This window comes from Pimephales promelas, chromosome 7 (genome assembly GCF_988280905.1).
Source record: "Pimephales promelas chromosome 7, fPimPro1.hap1.1, whole genome shotgun sequence".
NCBI classification, from domain to species: Eukaryota; Metazoa; Chordata; class Actinopteri; order Cypriniformes; family Leuciscidae; genus Pimephales; species Pimephales promelas.
Window position 1 is genome coordinate 491,077 of NC_142775.1, and position 22,745 is coordinate 513,821.

Consider the following 22,745-nt stretch of genomic DNA (forward strand, 5'->3'; position numbering starts at 1 on the left):
TTATTATTACTAATTTATTTTATTTAAAAATATACTGATTAATTATTCAAACTTGATTTTCAACGCTTGTCAATAAGGGCTGGGTATCGATACAGATTCCCGATTCAATCGATCTCAATTCAATTCCATTTTCTATTTTCAATTCAATTAAACTCAATGTATTCAATAAGTAAATGTTCACTGGCCCCACCACAAAAAAGTAATGTATTCTTGTTCTGTAAATAAAGTTAAGACACCCCACATTTCAGACACCAGTGAAATTGAACACTTCTCCATTCCAGTTTTGATTCCACAGATGAAACTACTAACTAAAATATATTTCAAAGATTATTAAAGACGCGTAAACTATCAGTACTAAAATAAGAACGAATAATTAAACTACAAGCAATAGCACAACTAAATAAATACAACAGAACACATTAGCGAATGAGATAGGGGTTTTCAGGTGGGAGTAACAGTAGTTTGGGACTGGGATATCCGTCCGGCAGTGGCACTGAATGACTCTTCACAGTATTGATCCAGTGACGCTTGGCTTAAAGGGTTAGTTCGCCTATTTAAGACATGAAGTTGTATGCAATCCTTCCCAGCACTACAGTGCATACACACTGACCCACTCTGTTGTCAGAGTTCTGACCGCTGGAAGTTTTTACTCCCGGTACTCCCGGTTATTTTCCGGGGCCACAAAACTGTGCGTTTTTACGTGAAAAAATGATTTGCGTTTCAAAGCTTGATTAATTTACCACACAAAAAACACGCCGGTCAAAATTCATACCTCAGTTTTAATGCAGCACTATTTTCTATCCATTTCTATCAATCCGCGCTGCCGTAACGTCAACAGTGCGCACGTTACGATCAGCTGTTCATAGTGTTTACACAATCGATTGACAACTAGGTAAAAGTATTAAATTAACAATGGTGCGAACTTGTAAATTCCCAGGCTGTGACGAGGATGTGCCGGGATCAAAGTTCAGATTCCATCGTGTTCCTGTTTCTAATATAATTATGAGACAGCTTTGGCTGGTTGCCATCGGCTACTCTGCGGGAGCTAAAATATCCTGAATAAAGGATTTTTGTGTGTGTGCTTACTTCAGCGAAGACGATTACATCCCCAACCAAGGAGGAAAAGGAAAAAAAAAGATTTTAAAGAGTTTTGCTGTAGCAGTACCACGGGTAAGCTCTATTTACTAACTTTATGATCCCATGTCTAAACTGTACGGTAAACAAGCTGATGTTACCGGGAGTACTTCATTGAAAAACTTCCAGCGGTCAGAACTCTGACAACAGAGTGGGTCAGTGTGTATGCACTGTAGTGCTGGGAAGGATTGCATACAACTTCATGTCTTAAATGGGCGAACTAACCCTTTAATGAAGAAGCTTGACTTTTACATTTCCTTACACCAACATTGTTTAGTTGCCATGTTGTGATTATATGAGTAGCGTCTGATGGTGGATGTGGAAAATGTCCAATCTCACGACTGAACTAACGTCTGCAGTTCTCCAGAAGAAACGGGTGAAACGTGATCAGATCAATCAGATTTCATCGAAAATATCTTCATCCGTGTTCTGAAGATGAACGAAGGTCTTACGGGTCAGGAACGACATGAGGGAGAGTGATGAGAGAATTTAAATTTTTGGGAGAACTAACCCTTTAGTCAATGCATTTATGGTCAATTTCATGTAGGTCATCCCCAAGAAGAAGAGAGAGAAAAAAAGGAGTGACACAAAACATAATTTCCTCCATGAACAGAAGTTTTCCAAACGTTCAGAGCTGTCCACAGTCTGAGATGGTGATGGCTTTAGTGGGTTTGCCGTCCTTCCCACCCAGCTCTCCTATTCTCTTCACCACATCCATGCCTTCTTTGACGAAGCCGAAAGCCACGTGCTTGAAGTCCAGGTGTTCTGCTTTCTTGAGGGTGATGAAGAACTGCGAGCTGTTGGTGTCTCTGCCGCGGTTGGCCATGGACAGCAGTCCCGGGCCCGTGTGCCTCACGTCGAAGTTCTCGTCCTCAAACTTCCCTCCGTAGATGGACCGTCCTCCCGTCCAACCTCAAACATTTTTAAGAAAAGGAAACATTTTTCATTTAAAATGTGTGATTTAGATTTAAAGACCTGCTGAAGCGCTGAATGAAAGTGTAACTCCCCTCTCTGACAGTAGATGGCGCTTATGCAGAAATACAGCGGTTACGTCGGTACACTGGCGCCGCGCTTCTTGACACGATTATACAGAGCTAAGATGGAAAAATGCCATCCAAACTTTTCTGATTACAATCATATGACTGTGAAAGTCTGGGCTTGTAGAACGCACAACAGCGTCACGTTTTTACTGTGAAACTCCTGTAATTAAATCATAGCCGCTGAAACATTAAATAATTTTGTTTATTTGTTAATGTTTTATCTGTCCCCAAATGTAAGACCTCTTGAAATTATAGACATTTATTCAACCACACTTTCTTTTCCGAGGAAGAAGAAGCGTCGCAGCCAATGGCACCCGGAGAGTATGGAAGTTGGTGAACGCACGCCGGCCGCGTCCCTGTGTGCTTCATTTTCCCCTACTCGGACACCATCATGGTCCTGTTCGTAGGAGACCAGCACCCCCCCTCCCACGTGGCGGGCCTCGTCTCCTTTGACGGGTCTCTCGAGCGCGACGACAGCCTGTCCATCGTCGCCTCTGAGGAGGAGTGGCTGGGCTCTCTCGACCCCGTCAACGTGTCTCAGTCTGTGGCCAGTCGTTCAGCGACCATATACTATTCAGGCCCGACAGTGTCTGGTCTGTAATATATATAATTGGGTTCTGGCTGGTTCTGTTAGCTCAGGGGTCCTGAGGTGAAACCAGTTACTTATGGTGCAGCGTTTTGCATGGCGTCCCCACTGTGTACAGCTACACAATACGAAGTGACCGTTCGAATGGGAACTACTCGGTTACTATCGTAACCTCAGTTCCCTGAGCCAGCCGCACTAGAGAAACTGGTGAAGTTGTCGCTTCAGTCGTATAAACCTGCTATAATGGCGAATTCGGGGGTCTATTATAGGCTAGGCCACGCCCCCTCAGTGGGCTCTGACGTTGGGCTAGCTCATTGGTTGCACGTCAGAGTCGCCCGCCTCATTGGATGTGCCGTTGCTGCAGCATAGCCTATGAGCGCGTCAGATGCTCAGTGTGCAGCTGCAAATGCGTTTTACATACAGTACAGGCTTCAGTAAATCGAGGAAAAGGGAGTTTCCCCACTGCGTATAGCTACACAATACTAGTTCCCTCTCTCAGGGAACTGAGGTTACGATAGTAACCGAGTAATTAATCATTTGGCCCTTGATTAACCTCACACACACACACACTCACCTCTGGCAAGGACACGATCGGCTCAAAGTGGATTCACTCATTACGTGGAGATTCGTCATCACTGCCCTCTTCTCCTTCATCGTGTGCTTCTCCTCCTTCAGTTCGCACTGGTGCATTAACAAAGACCGGGGCTCCGGCGTTTGACCAAGAAAAATTAGCATCTACTGAAATAAACATGCATGTGAAAACAATAAAAACATTACACTGCCAACAGCAACACTGACAGCAGCAGTGAACAAACACATGAAAGACTTATAAAAACACAAAATGCTTTTAGTGTCCGGCACAATTGCATACTGGGACTAGGATGACAATCAGAAAATACAGCCTTTGGTGAAATCCAGTATTATTAAAGGGGGGGTTGACTGCTTTTTTTCTTTGCATGATTGTATTTATGGGGTGCAATATAACATGTATTTGTGGTTTTTCTTTTTTTAAAAGTCTTATTTTTCATAAACTTCACCTTTATTGTCAGCCGCGCTCTCCTCTGTCCTCGAACGAGCGGTTGACTTCCTGAGTCTATGAGTCTATAACACTCCCTCAGAAACACGTAGTGGGCTCAGATTGGTTAGTTTGGCTCGGTGTGTTGTGATTGGCCAAACTGTCGCTCACGTTGTCTGGAAGGTTAACGGCCATTACCTTTACGGGTGAAACGGGCATGCCAAAGGTGGATACCATAGATGGTGGATACACGTTAATAATGATGTCGAGACTGCAGTATCAGTGAGGCAGAATCAGACCGAGAAAGCGGCGATGAAGAGAGTCAAGCAGAACCTCACCACACACGGCTCTTAATAAACGTTTCTGAATGATAATTTGCTACATTTTTTAACCATATACACGTTTGTTTTACACAATAGCATCTGACTGGCAACGATAGCAACTGACTGGCTACTAATGTCATACTCAAACAGCGTTGGCAAGTTTACGTTCTTGATCATATCGAAAATAACGTCATAAAACATATATACATGAAAAATACATTTACAACATTAGTACTTATACAAAATTCAGGTCCATAATGTTTGTACGTGTTTGTCGTAGACACAAAATAGCATAACTAGTAGCCTAGTGGCTATAAACCCAGCGCTGCTATTTGAAAAAAATAAAACAAATAAAACACAAGGCTACGTCTGGAATTATACATGCAAATACATTTAAAATTATGAAGTCTTAACCTACTTACAGGTTGTGGCCCAACAACTGCTGCCTCTGGTTTTAAAGTCGGAACTGCTTCATGTTTTAGTAACAGTTTCTTGTTGAATCCGGTGTTGAACTCGTGGAGATTCTGGAAGCTGTCTTCCGTAAATGCGCAGCACAGAGAGCTAGATTACCATCGTCATTTTCAGGAACATAATCAAACATAAACTGTATCCATTGTTGACGAAGTACAGCGTCCATGGGAAGCCGAACACAGAAGACCTGACAGCTGCGTGAACACAACACACTCAACGAGCTGGAGCTGCTGAAATATGTGCATGTCGTTTTCTGCATATTCCGGAGGGAGGGTTGATGTAAATGTGTGGGTTTGTGACGTCTAAAACCCAGCTGTAGTCCCGATCGAGTCGTTTTTGTAGGCAATATACTTCCTGATTTTTAAAAGATGATATCTCTGCTTACATTGAACTTTGGAGATAGTGTTCATGCACCACCAGCAACATTACACACTATTTAATATCGTATTGGCCCGCTCATGTACTCGCACTCTACAATGCTTGGATACATAAAGCCGATACCTCGCAGAGTGTGCACAGTGTTTGTGTCAAGACAAAGAAACACTGACAACAGAGCAAACAGACAATATAATGGAGATATCAGACAAAGATGTCATTGGCCAAGCCATAAACAGAACACTCACCTTTTTTGCCAAAAGCAAATTCTCCTGCAGTCTTTGCCAAGTCTCCAAATGAAAACGCACTCTCAGATGCGAATGCAAAAGGAAGACCTGCTGGAGAAGAGCAAAGACGTCAGACGATACCAAAGGCAAACGCTGGTCGAGTTTGACTGAACGTCCCTGTCCTTCACTCTCTGACCTCGGCTGGACTTCATTCACACGTCATTCTAATAATAAATGTTCCTTATATTTGGATTCAAACACTTAACTTACATTTCCCTGAACCAAAGTAGTTACTGTTTTTCATTGTCTTATCGTCGTGTCAGTGTGTTTTCATTCAGTGAGATCTGCTCTCTCGTTATAATCAATGAAAGACGAATCTCTTATTCATATCGTGTTTGCTCTGTGTGTTATGATGACAGCATTCGTGAGAGTTCAGCAAACATCACTGTGATTGGCTGTCTTTTATGCAACATGAGAAGATGTAAATCTAATGCTGTAGTCAACACCTTTCACCACAGATAATCTCTGCAGCTGTAAGAGTAGAAATGTAGTTTTCAGAACATGTAGAACTCATTTCATATGCAAAGGTGTCAGCCAATCACAGGCGTGTCTCCTTTCAGTTATCAGTGTTTAGATCACAAGGCTAAAATCTGGAGATCCAATCCTTCTTATATAATCCTTCATTATAAATGCAGGTCATAACTCTAATACGGCAGGTGAACGCCGTCTGCTGTTCTGCTCTTACAGTTCTAGAGGTTAAACTGGAGTGTGTCCAGGGCAGCGCTGCTGTAGAAGTGAGGAGGACACGTGTACCTGCAGTGGAGCTGGACTCGCTCTCGCTGCTCCTCTTCGTGGAGAGGTCAATGGGGTCAACGCTGCTGTCCACGGGAGGCTCTTCTGCTGTTGCATCATGGGAAGGCTCCGGCTTCACCTGTGTGTCCAGAACAAGACACGAGTCAAACCGGTGCTGCTAATCACGCCTCATGTCAGTGTTCAGAAAGTCCTCTGACCTGAGCGTGCTGCAGTGTGTGTAGCTCTGCGCTGACGTCGTCGGGTCGCTCGGAGTCGGAGTCGCTGCTGACGCCGCAGTCTGCAAACACACACTCTCCATCACTCTCCGACTTTGAGGATATCCATTATTAATAAATGCAAAAATGACTCAATACCAGTATCGTATTGGACCGCACGTGTACACTACAATGCTTCGATACATAAAGCCGATATCTCGCAGAGTGTGTACAGTGTTTGTGTCAAGACAAAGAAACACTGACAACAGAGCAAACAGACAATATAATGGAAATATCAGACAAAGATGTTATTGGCCAAGCCATAAACAGAACTCACCTTTTTTGGAAAAATCTAATTCTCCTGAAGTCTTCGCCAATTCTGCAAATGAAACCGCACTCTCAGATGCGAATGCAAAAGGAAGACCTGCTGGAGAAGAGCAAAGACGTCAGACGATACCAAAGGCAAATGCTGGACGAGTTTGACTGAACGTCCCTGTCCTTCACTCTCTGACCTCGGCTGGACTTCATTCACGTCATTCTAATAATAAATGTTCCTTATTTTTGGATTCAAACACTTAACTTATATTTCCCTGAACCAAAGTAGTTACTGTTTTTCATTGTCTTATCGTCGTGTCAGTGTGTTTTCATTCAGTGAGATCTGCTCTCTCGTTATAATTAATGAAAGACGAATCTCTCATTCATATCGTGTTTGCTCTGTGTGTTATGATGACAGCATTCGTGAGAGTTCAGCAAACATCACTGTGATTGGCTCTCTTTTATGCAACATGAGAAGTTGTAAATCTAATGCTGTAGTCAACACCTTTCACCACAGATAATCTCTGCAGCTGTACGAGTAGAAATGTAGTTTTCAGAACATGTAGAACTCATTTCATATGCAAAGGTGTCAGCCAATCACAGGTGTGTCTCCTTTCAGTTATCAGTGTTTAGATCACAAGGCTAAAATCTGGAGATCCAATCCTCCAGATCTCAATCCTTCTTATATAATCCTTCATTATAAATGCAGGTCATAACTCTAATACGGCAGGTGAACGCCGTCTGCTGTTCTGCTCTTACAGTACTAGAGGTTAAACTGGAGTGTGTCGCTGCTGTAGAAGTGAGGAGGACACGTGTACCTGCAGTGGAGCTGGACTCGCTCTCGCTGCTCCTCTTCGTGGAGAGGTCAATGGGGTCAACGCTGCCGTCCACGGGAGACTCTTCCGCTGCTGCATCATGGGAAGGCTCCGGCTTCACCTGTGTGTCCAGAACAAGACACAAGTCAAACCGGTGCTGCTAATCACGTCTCATGTCAGTGTTCAGAAAGTCCTCTGACCTGAGCGTGCTGCAGTGTGTGTAGCTCTGCGCTGACGTCGTCGGGTCGCTCGGAGTCGGAGTCGCTGCTGACGCCGCAGTCTGCAAACACACACTCTCCATCACTCTCCGACTTTGAGGATATCCATTATTATTAAATGCAAAAATGACTCAATACCAGTATCGTATTGGACCGCACGTGTACACTACAATGCTTGGATACATAAAACCGATATCTCGCAGAGTGTGCACAGTGTTTGTGCCAAGACAAAGAAACACTGATAATAGAGCAAACAGACAATATAATGGAGATATCAGACAAAGATGTCTATAAAGTAAAAGTATCTATTTAGTAGAATATTAAACAAATTAAAATATGCCAACATAGCTGCTGTGTGTGAGCTGATAAGTGAATGAGACACTGGGATGTGACACTGGACTGAGACACTGGACTGAGACACTGGGATGAGACACTGGGATGAGAGACTGGGCTGAGACACTGGGATGAGAGACTGGGCTGAGACACTGGGATGAGACACTGGACTGAGACACTGGGATGAGACACTGGACTGAGACACTGGACTGAGACACTGGGCTGAGACACTGGGCTGAGACACTGGGATGAGACACTGGACTGAGACACTGGACTGAGACACTGGGATGAGACACTGGGATGAGACACTGGGCTGAGACACTGGGATGAGACACTGGACTGAGACACTGGGATGAGACACTGGACTGAGACACTGGACTGAGACACTGGGATGAGACACTGGACTGAGACACTGGACTGAGACACTGGACTGAGACACTGGGATGAGAGACTGGGCTGAGACACTGGAGTGAGACACTGGACTGAGACACTGGGATGAGACACTGGACTGAGACACTGGGATGAGACACTGGACTGAGACACTGGGATGAGACACTGGACTGAGACACTGGACTGAGACACTGGGATGAGACACTGGACTGAGACACTGGGCTGAGACACTGGGCTGAGACACTGGACTAAGACACTGGGATGAGACACTGGGATGAGAGACTGGGCTGAAACACTGGGCTGAGACACTGGGATGAGACACTGGGATGAGACACTGGGATGAGACACTTGGCTGAGAAACTGGGCTGAGACACTGGACTGAGACACTGGGATGAGACACTGGGCTGAGACACTGGGATAAGACACTGGGATGAGACACTGGGATGAGACACTGGGATGAGACACTGGGCTGAGACACTGGGCTGAGACACTGGGCTGAGACACTGGACTGAGACACTGGGATGAGACACTGGGCTGAGACACTGGGATAAGACACTGGGATGAGACACTGGGATGAGACACTGGGATGAGACACTGGGCTGAGACACTGGGCTGAGACACTGGGCTAAGACACTGGACTGAGACACTGGACTGAGACACTGGGCTGAGACACTGGGCTGAGACACTGGGCTAAGACACTGGGCTGAGACACTGGACTGAGACACTGGGATGAGACACTGGGCTGAGACACTTGGCTGAGACACTGGGATGAGACACTGGGCTGAGACACTGGGCTGAGACACTGGGCTGAGACACTGGGATGAGACACTGGGATGAGACACTGGGATGAGACACTGGGATGAGACACTGGGATGAGACACTGGGCTGAGACACTGGGCTAAGACACTGGGCTGAGACACTGGGCTGAGACACTGGGGCTGAGACACTGGGATGAGACACTGGGCTGAGACACTGGGCTGAGACACTGGACTGAGACACTGGGATGAGACACTGGGCTGAGACACTTGGCTGAGACACTGGGCTGAGACACTGGGCTGAGACACTGGGATGAGACACTGGGATGAGACACTGGGATGAGACACTGGGATGAGACACTGGGATGAGACACTGGGCTGATACACTGGACTGAGACACTGGACTGAGACACTGGGCTGAGACACTGGGCTGAGACACTGGACTGAGACACTGGGCTGAGACACTGGGCTGAGACACTGGACTAAGACACTGGGATGAGAGACTGGGATGAGACACTGGGATGAGACACTGGACTGAGACACTGGGATGAGACACTGGACTGAGACACTGGGATGAGACACTGGACTGAGACACTGGGATGAGAGACTGGGCTGAGACACTGGGATGAGACACTGGACTGAGACACTGGGATGAGACACTGGGCTGAGACACTGGGTGGAGACACTGGGCTGAGACACTGGACTGAGACACTGGACTGAGACACTGGGATGAGACACTGGACTGAGACACTGGGATGAGACACTGGGCTGAGACACTGGGATGACACTGGGATGAGACACTGGGCTGATACACTGGACTGAGACACTGGACTGAGACACTGGGCTGAGACAATTGGCTGAGACACTGGACAGACACTGGGATGAGACACTGGGCTGAGACACTGGACTGAGACACTGGGCTGAGACACTGGGCTGAGACACTGGGCTGAGACACTGGGCTGAGACACTGGACTGAGACACTGGGATGAGACACTGGGATGAGACACTGGGCTGAGACACTGGGATGACACTGGGATGAGACACTGGGCTGATACACTGGACTGAGACACTGGACTGAGACACTGGGCTGAGACAATTGGCTGAGACACTGGACAGACACTGGGATGAGACACTGGGCTGAGACACTGGACTGAGACACTGGACTGAGACACTGGGCTGAGACACTGGGCTGAGACACTGGATTAAGACACTGGGATGAGACACTGGGATGAGACACTGGACTGAGACACTGGGCTGAGACGCTGGGATGAGACACTGGGCTGAGACGCTGGGATGAGACGCTGGGATGAGACACTGGGCTGAGACGCTGGGATGAGACGCTGGGATGAGACACTGGGCTGAGACACTGGGCTGAGACACTGGATTAAGACACTGGGATGAGACACTGGGATGAGACACTGGACTGAGACACTGGGCTGAGACGCTGGGATGAGACACTGGACTGAGACACTGGGCTGAGACGCTGGGATGAGACACTGGGCTGAGACGCTGGACTGAGACACTGGACTGAGACACTGGGCTGAGACACTGGACTAAGACACTGGGATGAGACACTGGGATGAGAGACTGGGCTGAACCACTGGACTGAGACTCTGGGATGATACACTGGGCTGAGACACTTGGCTGAGACACTGGGCTGAGACACTGGACTGAGACACTGGGATGAGACACTGGGCTGAGACACTGGGCTGAGACACTGGGATGAGACACTGGGATGAGACACTGGAATGAGACACTGGGATGAGACACTGGGATGAGACACTGGGCTGATACACTGGACTGAGACACTGGACTGAGACACTGGGCTGAGACACTGGGCTAAGACACTGGGCTGAGACACTGGGCTGAGACACTGGACTGAGACACTGGGATGAGACACTGGGATGAGACACTGGGATGAGAGACTGGGCTGAGACACTGGACTGAGACACTGGGCTGAGACACTGGGATGAGACACTGGGATGAGACACTGGACTGAGACACTGGGATGAGACACTGGGCTGAGACACTGGACTGAGACACTGGGATGAGACACTGGGATGAGACACTGGGATGAGACACTGGGATGAGAGACTGGGCTGAGACACTGGACTGAGACACTGGGATGAGAGACTGGGCTGAGACACTGGACTGAGACACTGGACTGAGACACTGGGATGAGACACTGGGATGAGAGACTGGGCTGAGACACTGGACTGAGACACTGGGATGAGACACTGGGCTGAGACACTGGGATGAGACACTGGACTGAGACACTGGGATGAGACACTGGACTGAGACACTGGACTGAGACACTGGGATGAGACACTGGACTGAGACACTGGACTGAGACAATGGGATGAGACACTGGACTGAGACACTGGGATGAGACACTGGACTGAGACACTGGACTGAGACACTGGGATGAGACACTGGGATGAGAGACTGGGCTGAGACACTGGAGTGAGACACTGGACTGAGACACTGGGATGAGACACTGGACTGAGACACTGGGATGAGACACTGGGATGAGACACTGGACTGAGACACTGGGATGAGACACTGGACTGAGACACTGGACTGAGACACTGGGATGAGACACTGGGATGAGAGACTGGGCTGAGACACTGGAGTGAGACACTGGACTGAGACACTGGGATGAGACACTGGACTGAGACACTGGGATGAGACACTGGGATGAGACACTGGACTGAGACACTGGGATGAGACACTGGGATGAGAGACTGGGCTGAGACACTGGGATGAGACACTGGACTGAGACACTGGACTGAGACAATGGGATGAGACACTGGACTGAGACACTGGGATGAGACACTGGACTGAGACACTGGACTGAGACACTGGGATGAGACACTGGGATGAGAGACTGGGCTGAGACACTGGAGTGAGACACTGGAGTGAGACACTGGGATGAGACACTGGACTGAGACACTGGGATGAGACACTGGACTGAGACACTGGGATGAGACACTGGACTGAGACACTGGGATGAGACACTGGGATGAGAGACTGGGCTGAGACACTGGAGTGAGACACTGGACTGAGACACTGGGATGAGACACTGGACTGAGACACTGGGATGAGACACTGGGATGAGACACTGGACTGAGACACTGGGATGAGACACTGGGATGAGAGACTGGGCTGAGACACTGGGATGAGACACTGGACTGAGACACTGGACTGAGACAATGGGATGAGACACTGGACTGAGACACTGGGATGAGACACTGGACTGAGACACTGGACTGAGACACTGGGATGAGACACTGGGATGAGAGACTGGGCTGAGACACTGGAGTGAGACACTGGGATGAGACACTGGACTGAGACACTGGGCTGAGACGCTGGGATGAGACACTGGACTGAGACACTGGGCTGAGACGCTGGGATGAGACACTGGGCTGAGACGCTGGACTGAGACACTGGACTGAGACACTGGGCTGAGACACTGGACTAAGACACTGGGATGAGACACTGGGATGAGAGACTGGGCTGAACCACTGGACTGAGACTCTGGGATGATACACTGGGCTGAGACACTTGGCTGAGACACTGGGCTGAGACACTGGACTGAGACACTGGGATGAGACACTGGGCTGAGACACTGGGCTGAGACACTGGGATGAGACACTGGGATGAGACACTGGAATGAGACACTGGGATGAGACACTGGGATGAGACACTGGGCTGATACACTGGACTGAGACACTGGACTGAGACACTGGGCTGAGACACTGGGCTAAGACACTGGGCTGAGACACTGGGCTGAGACACTGGACTGAGACACTGGGATGAGACACTGGGATGAGACACTGGGATGAGAGACTGGGCTGAGACACTGGACTGAGACACTGGGCTGAGACACTGGGATGAGACACTGGGATGAGACACTGGACTGAGACACTGGGATGAGACACTGGGCTGAGACACTGGACTGAGACACTGGGATGAGACACTGGGATGAGACACTGGGATGAGACACTGGGATGAGAGACTGGGCTGAGACACTGGACTGAGACACTGGGATGAGAGACTGGGCTGAGACACTGGACTGAGACACTGGACTGAGACACTGGGATGAGACACTGGGATGAGAGACTGGGCTGAGACACTGGACTGAGACACTGGGATGAGACACTGGGCTGAGACACTGGGATGAGACACTGGACTGAGACACTGGGATGAGACACTGGACTGAGACACTGGACTGAGACACTGGGATGAGACACTGGACTGAGACACTGGACTGAGACAATGGGATGAGACACTGGACTGAGACACTGGGATGAGACACTGGACTGAGACACTGGACTGAGACACTGGGATGAGACACTGGGATGAGAGACTGGGCTGAGACACTGGAGTGAGACACTGGACTGAGACACTGGGATGAGACACTGGACTGAGACACTGGGATGAGACACTGGGATGAGACACTGGACTGAGACACTGGGATGAGACACTGGACTGAGACACTGGACTGAGACACTGGGATGAGACACTGGGATGAGAGACTGGGCTGAGACACTGGAGTGAGACACTGGACTGAGACACTGGGATGAGACACTGGACTGAGACACTGGGATGAGACACTGGGATGAGACACTGGACTGAGACACTGGGATGAGACACTGGGATGAGAGACTGGGCTGAGACACTGGGATGAGACACTGGACTGAGACACTGGACTGAGACAATGGGATGAGACACTGGACTGAGACACTGGGATGAGACACTGGACTGAGACACTGGACTGAGACACTGGGATGAGACACTGGGATGAGAGACTGGGCTGAGACACTGGAGTGAGACACTGGAGTGAGACACTGGGATGAGACACTGGACTGAGACACTGGGATGAGACACTGGACTGAGACACTGGGATGAGACACTGGACTGAGACACTGGACTGAGACACTGGGATGAGACACTGGACTGAGACACTGGGATGAGACACTGGACTGAGACACTGGACTGAGACACTGGGATGAGACGCTGGGATGAGACACTGGGCTAAGACACTGGACTGAGACACTGGGATGAGACACTGGGATGAGAGACTGGGCTGAGACACTGGAGTGAGACACTGGACTGAGACACTGGACTGAGACACTGGACTGAGACACTGGGCTGAGACACTGGACTGAGACAATGGACTGAGACACTGGACTGAGACACTGGGATGAGACGCTGGGATGAGAGACTGGGCTAAGACACTGGACTGAGACACTGGGATGAGACACTGGGATGAGAGACTGGGCTGAGACACTGGACTGAGACACTGGGCTGAGACACTGGACTGAGACAATGGACTGAGACACTGGACTGAGACACTGGACTGAGACACTGGACTGAGACACTGGACTGAGACACTGGACTGAGACACTGGACTGAGACACATGTGTGTCTCCTTTCAGTTATCAGTGTTTAGATCACAAGGCTAAAATCTGGAGATGTCTTAATCCTTCTTATATAATCCTTCATTATAAATGCAGGTCATAACTCTAATACGGCAGGTGAACGCCGTCTGCTGTTCTGCTCTTACAGTACTAGAGGTTAAACTGGAGTGTGTCCAGGGCAGCGCTGCTGTAGAAGTGAGGAGGACACGTGTACCTGCAGTGGAACTGGACTCGCTGTTCAATCACCAGTTCTCGAGTCAACAGTTCTCGAATCACCAGTTCTCAAGTCAAAGATTCTCGAGTCAACAGTTCTTGAGTAATTTAGAGAGAAATAATGCAACCCTATCATGTATCTTGACCACCGCGTTTAAGACTGAGTCTTCAGCCAGTCCATCCGTACAGCTGAGTTTTTAGCCATTTTCAAAAAGACACATCATTTTCGCCAGCACCTGACCAATTAACACTAGCACTTGCCTATTCTATTGTATTCTATTCTAACCTATTCTATTGTGCTTTGCTGATTTCTTACATGTAAATTTAAGACAGTAAAGAATTAGCGCATCATAACTGAAATCCAAATAGCTCTATTTTTTATTCACTACATCAACAGAAGTCTAAGTAGCCATCTACAATGTTGGAAATGTCTGCTACATGTACAACATAAAGCTGAGACAAAAAATCTCGTAACAGCCCATTCCTATAAGGACGCCTGTTGGTATCACATTTCAAGATGGGAAAATAACTTTACAAGACATTCACTGCTGAAAAATTGGGACTCTGAAGCCACTGGTCCATTTTAATTGTAAATTCCTCTTAAGTTCAAACAAACAGCCAAAGGTTAGCCAATTTCAGATGCCACGGAAATGTTTAAGTTATCACATCATTCATCCAAGGTCTGGGGTCTCATTTATAAAACTGCGTAGGATCTTTGCTAAAAGTGTACGTGCGGCCGAAAGCAAAAGATGGCATATGCAAAAAAATATTGCGCATAATTTTCTGTAGTTAAAACATTAAAAAAACTGCATGCCAGAGGAAAGGTGTTCAAAAGCATTCTATCCACAACAATTACTTCTATTTATTGAATATAAAAAATGTTGTAACTTCTCAGTAATGATTTCATGTAGTTTAAGTGTTTAACTCCATTAATTAGAATGGCATATTTAAAAACATAGATTAAATCATTTTTTTATTTATTTAAACTGTTATTGTGAACATGCACTGTATTTATGATTAGGATTCATAATTAAGATTTAACTATGTTCAAGTTCAAGCTTGACTATGACTGAAAAGGTACTGATACCTTTCTGTAGAAGTTGATCCGTTCTGCCAGTATTCACAAGCTTGTGAGGGATCTGCAAATGAATATCCAATAGCAGCCGCTGACACTCCTCAAATTTTGGCTTGGACTCTTCTGCAAGCTCTGGTGCTCTAGTATTCTGCGAATACAAGCTTTTCTCATCTTCTTCCCCTGTAACAAGGTCAACCTTCTCAGGCATCTGAACAACTGGCTCAAACTGAATATCGTCATTATCCTCTGTTTTGTACATTTCATCTTCTTGATCAGCAGAGGTATCGGTCTTGGGGGTGGAATTAATTGCTGTAAACAGCTGCTGGCCAGCACCAGCAAAGCCTTTGAAAGTGGGATCCTCCTGGCCAAACTGAAAACTACCTTGTCTTGCCAAGTCTGCAAAACTAAAAGAGTCAGGCTTACCGGTAATGAGGGGATTATTATCATGACTACCAGTGTCTAAGGGCTCATCTGAGGAACTTGGGATTGCTTCTTTTTCCTTCTCTCTGTGAAGTTCAGCAAATCTACTAGATTCAGGCTTAGCGTTAATGAGGGGATTATTATCATGACTACCCGTGTTTAAGGGCTCATCTGAGGAACTTGAGATTTCCTCTTTTTCCTTCTCTCGGTCAAATTCATCAAAACTACTAGAGTCAGGCTTAGCGGTAATGAGGGGATTATTATCATGACTACCCGTGTTTAAGGGCTCATCTGAGGAACTTGGGATTTCCTCTTTTTCCTTCTCTTGGTCAAGTTCATCAAATCTACTAGAGTCAGGCTTAGCGGTAATGAGGGGATTATTACCGTGACTACCAGTGTTTAAGGGCTCATCTGAGGAACTTGGGATTTCCTCTTTTTCCTTCTCTCGGTCAAGTTCATCAAAACTACTAGAGTCAGGCTTACCGGTAAGGAGGGGATTATTACCGTGACTACCAGTGTTTAAGGGCTCATCTGAGGAACTTGAGATTTCCTCTTTTTCCTTCTCTCGGTCAAGTTCATCAAAACTACTAGAGTCAGGCTTAGCGGTAATGAGGGGATTATTATCATGACTACCCGTGTTTAAGGGCTCGTCTGAGGAACTTGGGATTTCCTCTTTTTCCTTCTCTCGGTCAAATTCATCAAAACTACTAGAGTCAGGCTTAGCGTTAATGAGGGGATTATTATCATGACTACCCGTGTTTAAGGGCTCATCTGAGGAACTTGAGATTTCCTCTTTTTCCTTCTCTCGGTCAAATTCATCAAAACTACTAGAGTCAGGCTTAGCGGTAATGAGGGGATTATTATCATGACTACCCGTGTTTAAGGGCTCATCTGAGGAACTTGAGATTTCCTCTTTTTCCTTCTCTTGGTCAAGTTCATCAAATCTACTAGAGTCAGGCTTACCGGTAAGGAGGGGATTATTACCGTGACTACCAGTGTTTAAGGGCTCATCTGAGGAACTTGAGATTTCCTCTTTTCCCTTCTCTCGGTCAAGTTCATCAAAACTACTAGAGTCAGGCTTAGCGGTAATGAGGGGATTATTATCATGACTACCCGTGTTTAAGGGCTCGTCTGAGGAACTTGGGATTTCCTCTTTTTCCTTCTCTCGGTCAAGTTCATCAAAACTACTAGAGTCAGGCTTAGCGGTAATGAGGGGATTATTACCGTGACTACCAGTGTTTAAGGGCTCATCTGAGGAACTTGAGATTTCCTCTTTTTCCTTCTCTCGGTCAAGTTCATCAAAACTACTAGAGTCAGGCTTAGCGGTAATGAGGGGATTATTATCATGACTACCCGTGTTTAAGGGCTCGTCTGAGGAACTTGGGATTTCCTCTTTTTCCTTCTCTCGGTCAAGTTCATCAAAACTACTAGAGTCAGGCTTAGCGGTAATGAGGGGATTATTACCGTGACTACCCGTGTTTAAGGGCTCGTCTGAGGAACTTGGGATTTCCTCTTTTTCCATCTCTCTGTGAAGTTCAGCAAATCTACTAGAGTCAGGCTTACCGGTAAGGAGGGGATTATTACCGTGACTACCAGTGTCTAAGGGCTCATCTGAGGAACTTTGGATTGCCTTTTTTTCCTTCTCTCTGTGAAGTTCAGCAATATCCTTCTGGCCGAACTGAAAACTACCCTGTGAAGAATTTGCCAATTCTGCGAAACCAAAGCAATTAGGTTTACCAGTAATGAGGGGATTATTATCGAGACTACCCGTGTTTAAGGGCTCATCTGAGGAACTTGGGATTTCCTCTTTTTCCTTCTCTCGGTCAAGTTCAGCAAAACTACTAGAGTCAGGCTTAGCGGTAATGAGGGGATTATTATCATGACTACCAGTGTTTAAGGGCTCAGATGGCTGAGATGTAGAGGATTTTACAAACTTAAAACCTTGTGAGGATGCTTTTTCTTTACTTGTACCAAACTGAAAAGCAGGGCCTGGATTGAAATTGGCAGTAAATCCTGTTGCAGCAGGTTGCTTGCTAGAACTACCAAAACTGAAAGAAAAAGAGGACCTTGATGGTGCAGTAGAGGTCTTGCCTTTCATATTTGGGTTTGCTGCCTGACATGAAGCACACTGCCTAGCTGTACCTTCATTTCTTACCAGGCAAGTGTCACAATCCCACTGTCCCTCTTTTTTACCAAACATGGCAGCTAACTCAATGCTGCAGGGGGCTTTGCAAGAAACACATTCAGTTGCGGAAGCATCATTCCTCACGAAGCAGGAGTCACAGTCCCATTGACCCTCTTTCTTAACAAACTGAGAGCCAAAACCAGAGCCAAAAGGGACAACTGGAGTTGCTGGCACTTTCACATGTTGTGGTGCTTCAGCCTGAATAGTTTTCTTATCAGCCTGAGCTGTAAGGTCAACAGCGGTTCCTGCAGAATCATTTGATCCAAATTGAAAAGAAACAGGTATTTGAGACCCAAATGCTAAACCCTTTGAGCTGACATCAGTGTCTCCAGTAAGTCCAAAAGAAAAAGATTTGGCAGGAGGAGCCACAGGAGCAGAGCCTTTATTCATTTTGCTCTGAGCAGCATCGGTGAATGAAAATCCTGTGGCACTTTTACTTCCAAAAGTAAAGACTCCGCTTTGGCTAGGCGGCTGGTCTTGGGTCTGATGTTTCGGTTCTGATGGTCCTTCCGCTTTGGGAGGACTATCTGACGTCAGAAGTCCCAAAAGGCTTTCACTATTTTTCATCTGAGCTGAGGAAAAGGTGAAATCACCATCATTGGACTTGAAATTGGAGTTGAACTTGAAGGCAGTTGTTGCTGATGTTGATGGGGCACCGGCCACACCGCCAAAGTTTGGAACCTTAGGAGGTTCACCTGTGAACTGCGACCCAAGACTCATCTTAGGGTCAACAGCCTTGTTTTCACTGCTCTTGGATGGCTGCGTGGATGTATCGACACATGGCTTGGTGAAATATCCAGGCTCTGGTAATGTTGGATTGACTGTAGGTTGAGGAAAATTGTGACCATAATACTCTTCACTGTATGGGGAGAGTAAGGATGTAGCTGGTGACTCAAACCGGATGGGAGCACCAAAGACCTGCTCTTGAGGATATATGCATGCAGGAGTGGACTGAAGAGGTGGTGTGTGTGTTGATTGTTGGTAGGCATACATATGCTGCTGTGGAGGAAGACGATTCATCCCGTATACTGGGGCCTGCAGAAATAAACAAACAATACTTTGATATTGGTTCTCTGTGCTTTTTCCTGGTAACTAAAACAAGTAGAGTCTATTGCATTTACATGAAAATCACTCCACTACCTTTGTTGGTGTAACATTTGCAGCAGTGCGTAGAAGATACTGTGAATTATATGCTGGAGACTGGTTGTAGTACGCAGAGGGACCTGTAGTGGCAAATGAGGAAAAAGAGGAATGCGTTTTAATTATGTCTTAAAAATTGTACACACAAGTGGTTATAATTTTTTTGGTGATGTCACCATTTAGAAGCAAAAAAAACCCCAAAAAACATTTGCGGTACACTCATATATGAATGAAAAATTTTTTCCAATATTAAATCTGACACTTACAAATAAAAACAAAAGCAGAAGCCAACAATATAATTGTAGGAGCCACGTAATGGGAAAGTCATGTGACCAAATGGACTGTCATTAATTAAGTGGGGTTAAAACAACTGTTGTATGTGTGTGTTAGTATGGAAGAATGGGGGTGAGTGCCTGAACATATATTTTGTTGACCGTCCAAACCTGTACAAAATAAAACAACAAGCAAGCTTCAAGGATAAACGTGTCACGTACGTTATTCTTCCTCTCAGCCCCTTAGTGGTTTTTGGATTGTTTTTGGGGCTGTTTACACCTGGTCACTTCATGCGTTATCTGTGATAGCTATCCGATCGCAAAGAGACCAGGTGTAAAGGCCCTCCGAAACGCATCCGAGATGGGTTTGAATCAGATCGCTCAAAACACTTCAGGAGGAGGTCTGGGCCACATTCCAGACGAAACCGGACAAGTGTAAATGCGTCTGGTTGTTGAAACCACATATTTAACTTGTACTCCTCCCAAAAATGCTAAAAAAAATAAACGTCTGAGAGCGTGTTATACACTATAAGTCATGTTATAGCCAGATATGACGGCAATACTGCAGAACGCATCACTCCAGATGAGGATCTATTCATCAAGCCAACGCGCCGCAAACTATCGCAAATCAGTAAAAGTAAGTCACAGACGCTAAACACACAATCATCTTCATTAAAAGTAAAGAAACGAAATGATCTTACCAGGCCTGTTGCCGTTCTCTTATTTATTGCTGTCTTTGATTTTGAAATTTTAGCCGATGGTCAATAAAATGCAGCTCATATCTTTTGGTGATGTGCACTCCATTAAATCTGCATATAGCGCAGGAATTGAAGATCGGATTTATATCCGTTTTGCATAAACACATTTATGTGAGCAGGTGTAAATGGAATCGTTTTGATACATGAGATAGATATATTCGATCTGAGAAAACGCATGAAGTGGTCAGGTGTAAACAGCCTCGTTATGTGCCAATACAATATTTTTTTTGTTGAAAAACTGCTGTACATCTTCTTCCAGCTATATATTTTTCTTTTATTCTGATAAAGTAAACTGAATTAACTTTTGTAAGTAGACCTACATAATTGCTTTTTCTGTTGCAAAAGACACATTGAGCTGCAGTTTGTAGTTCTTCCTCTTTGTCGGCATCTCAGTTCAGTTATCCAGGGTATTATCAGCTATACGTGTGTTGTGCTTCGGCACGGCACACCACGCCGGCGTGAATTCTGGCATTCGCAATCACAGATTCTCTTTTTTGAAAGTATGACAAACATGAGAATTTTCAGTAAAATCCACTTTTGTTCTGACAACTAAGGGATAAAAGCTTTGCAGTAAATCGCGCTGATTAAATCTAACGATCGTCAAACCATGCAAATTATACTTTGTTCTCAAATTGTTAATGTTAACAACATTAGCAGTGCGTTACTACATTTATTGTGTATTAGGGCTACCTGTGTACTTCAGGTTCCATTTCTGTGCAGTTTAATTTCTAATTGTCATACCAGCAAATCAACGTTCCTTAGAACAGTTACTCATTAAATTACAAACACGCATAACTGTAATCAGATGCATATTTATCCTCATTGTCGGATGGGCCCTGTTGCAGTCTCTTTTTTTCTGTAGCCACCCGAAGTACAATTAGTCTAGTGCACTTTACAGTGGGTGAATCTCTAGTTGTCACTGGGGATTGTCATTTGAACCTTTCTGGATCCACCATCAAATTACAAAGTTTAATTACATCAAGTGCAGTGAGAAAAGGAATGAAGCAACTGATGAACTGACCAGTAAGAGGAGCACCATGGAAGGCCTGTGGTCCAGGGTATCCGTGCTGAGGTCCTTCTGCAGGATAATTATCTCTGTACATCCTATATGAGGATGCTGTCGCTTCAGGGGAAATAAGGAGCAGGCCACGAACCTCATTCTGTGCGAGACGGGAAAAAAAACATGATATTACTAACCCTAAATACCCCAAAGAGCTTCTGACCAATTTTACATAGGTGTATTTAAAACCACTAAAAAAATTGTACCACTTTGTCAAAAACTAACTTCTAAAACAACATTTATCCGTCTGAGGTCTGAGGTGTTTTCTGGGCCCTTGAGGTGTTCAGACATGCTCTGGCATTTGTGCTTATTTCTGTTACTTGTGACATTTTCATTGCTAGAGACTGATTACACTGTATTCAGCACAAACTCTGCTACAGTAATATGTCAGCAGCATGTATGTAAAAGTTTGTTGTTTTGAGAAAATGACGTTTATGTGTGGTTTGTGGGAAAAAAAATTTCACTGAAATAAGGCATGAAACCCATACTGATTATTTCTTCACAAGACTTTTGAAAATCATTACCTAGATCATTTGCTTCAAAACTATTGTAAGACTGGAAGAACTGGAAGAGAACCAGTTAACCCTAATCCTAATCCTAACCCTAACCCGAACAAAAGAAAATTACCATTTGAACTCACTCTTGTACACCATTTGAGACGCAAGTCTCACCTCAGAATCACTCTGATCTACATCTCTTGCGCTCTCCCCCCACTCTCTCTCTCTCTTGTGCTGAGATCACCTGAAACTCACCCAATATATATATATATATATATATATATGGTTTTATACATAATATTATGTGTGTATGTGAACAATTATCATACAGTTTTATACATTTTTGGTATCATTTTAAATTTCTCAGTGCGACTGGTACAAATGTCTCGTTCCCTAAGAAATAAACCCAAAGGTAATAAAGTTCTTAAGAAATGCTTTTCCAGGCGGCTCATTGTAATCCAATGGCTGGACATTTAGGGCAAGCAGCTACACTAAATCGTTTAATGACCTGTTTACTGGCCGGGAATTCATGACAATGTGCGCAGGTGGTGCGCGGCTTGTCGTGAATGTCAGTTGGTGAACCCACCGGCCAACCCAAAAGCACCTTTGTGCCCTCTTCCCCCTTAATGGAGGTCCCCTTCAAGAGAGAATTGGCATGGACCTCATTGGGCCATTAGAATGATCTGCACGGGGGCATC

The 22,745-nt window shown here is 45.9% G+C and overlaps 1 protein-coding gene and 1 pseudogene across 3 annotated transcripts in view; both read right to left on the bottom strand.

The window, feature by feature from the left end:
- LOC148978150 (peptidyl-prolyl cis-trans isomerase A pseudogene) lies at positions 1–2,543 on the bottom strand (annotated as a pseudogene).
- Positions 1,914–22,745, bottom strand: part of LOC148978151 (uncharacterized) — a 50,110-nt gene continuing 29,278 nt past the window's right edge. Inside the window, exons 17-27 of one of the 3 annotated variants that reach the window (XM_089133572.1) lie at positions 21,512–21,650; positions 19,461–19,543; positions 15,728–19,355; positions 7,509–7,588; positions 7,312–7,429; positions 6,516–6,605; positions 6,182–6,261; positions 5,985–6,102; positions 5,193–5,279; positions 3,335–3,495; positions 1,914–2,046 (exon numbers count right to left, since the gene is read on the bottom strand). In XM_089133572.1, coding sequence (XP_088989698.1) covers positions 3,368–3,495; positions 5,193–5,279; positions 5,985–6,102; positions 6,182–6,261; positions 6,516–6,605; positions 7,312–7,429; positions 7,509–7,588; positions 15,728–19,355; positions 19,461–19,543; positions 21,512–21,650 — 4,551 coding nt within the window. In that variant the 3' untranslated portion in view covers positions 1,914–2,046; positions 3,335–3,367. Of the gene's footprint in view, positions 2,047–3,334; positions 3,499–5,192; positions 5,283–5,984; positions 6,103–6,181; positions 6,262–6,515; positions 6,606–7,311; positions 7,430–7,508; positions 7,589–15,727; positions 19,356–19,460; positions 19,544–21,511; positions 21,651–22,745 lie in introns of all 3 variants that reach the window. The other 2 variants (XM_089133571.1, XM_089133570.1) reach the window with 2 other exon arrangements.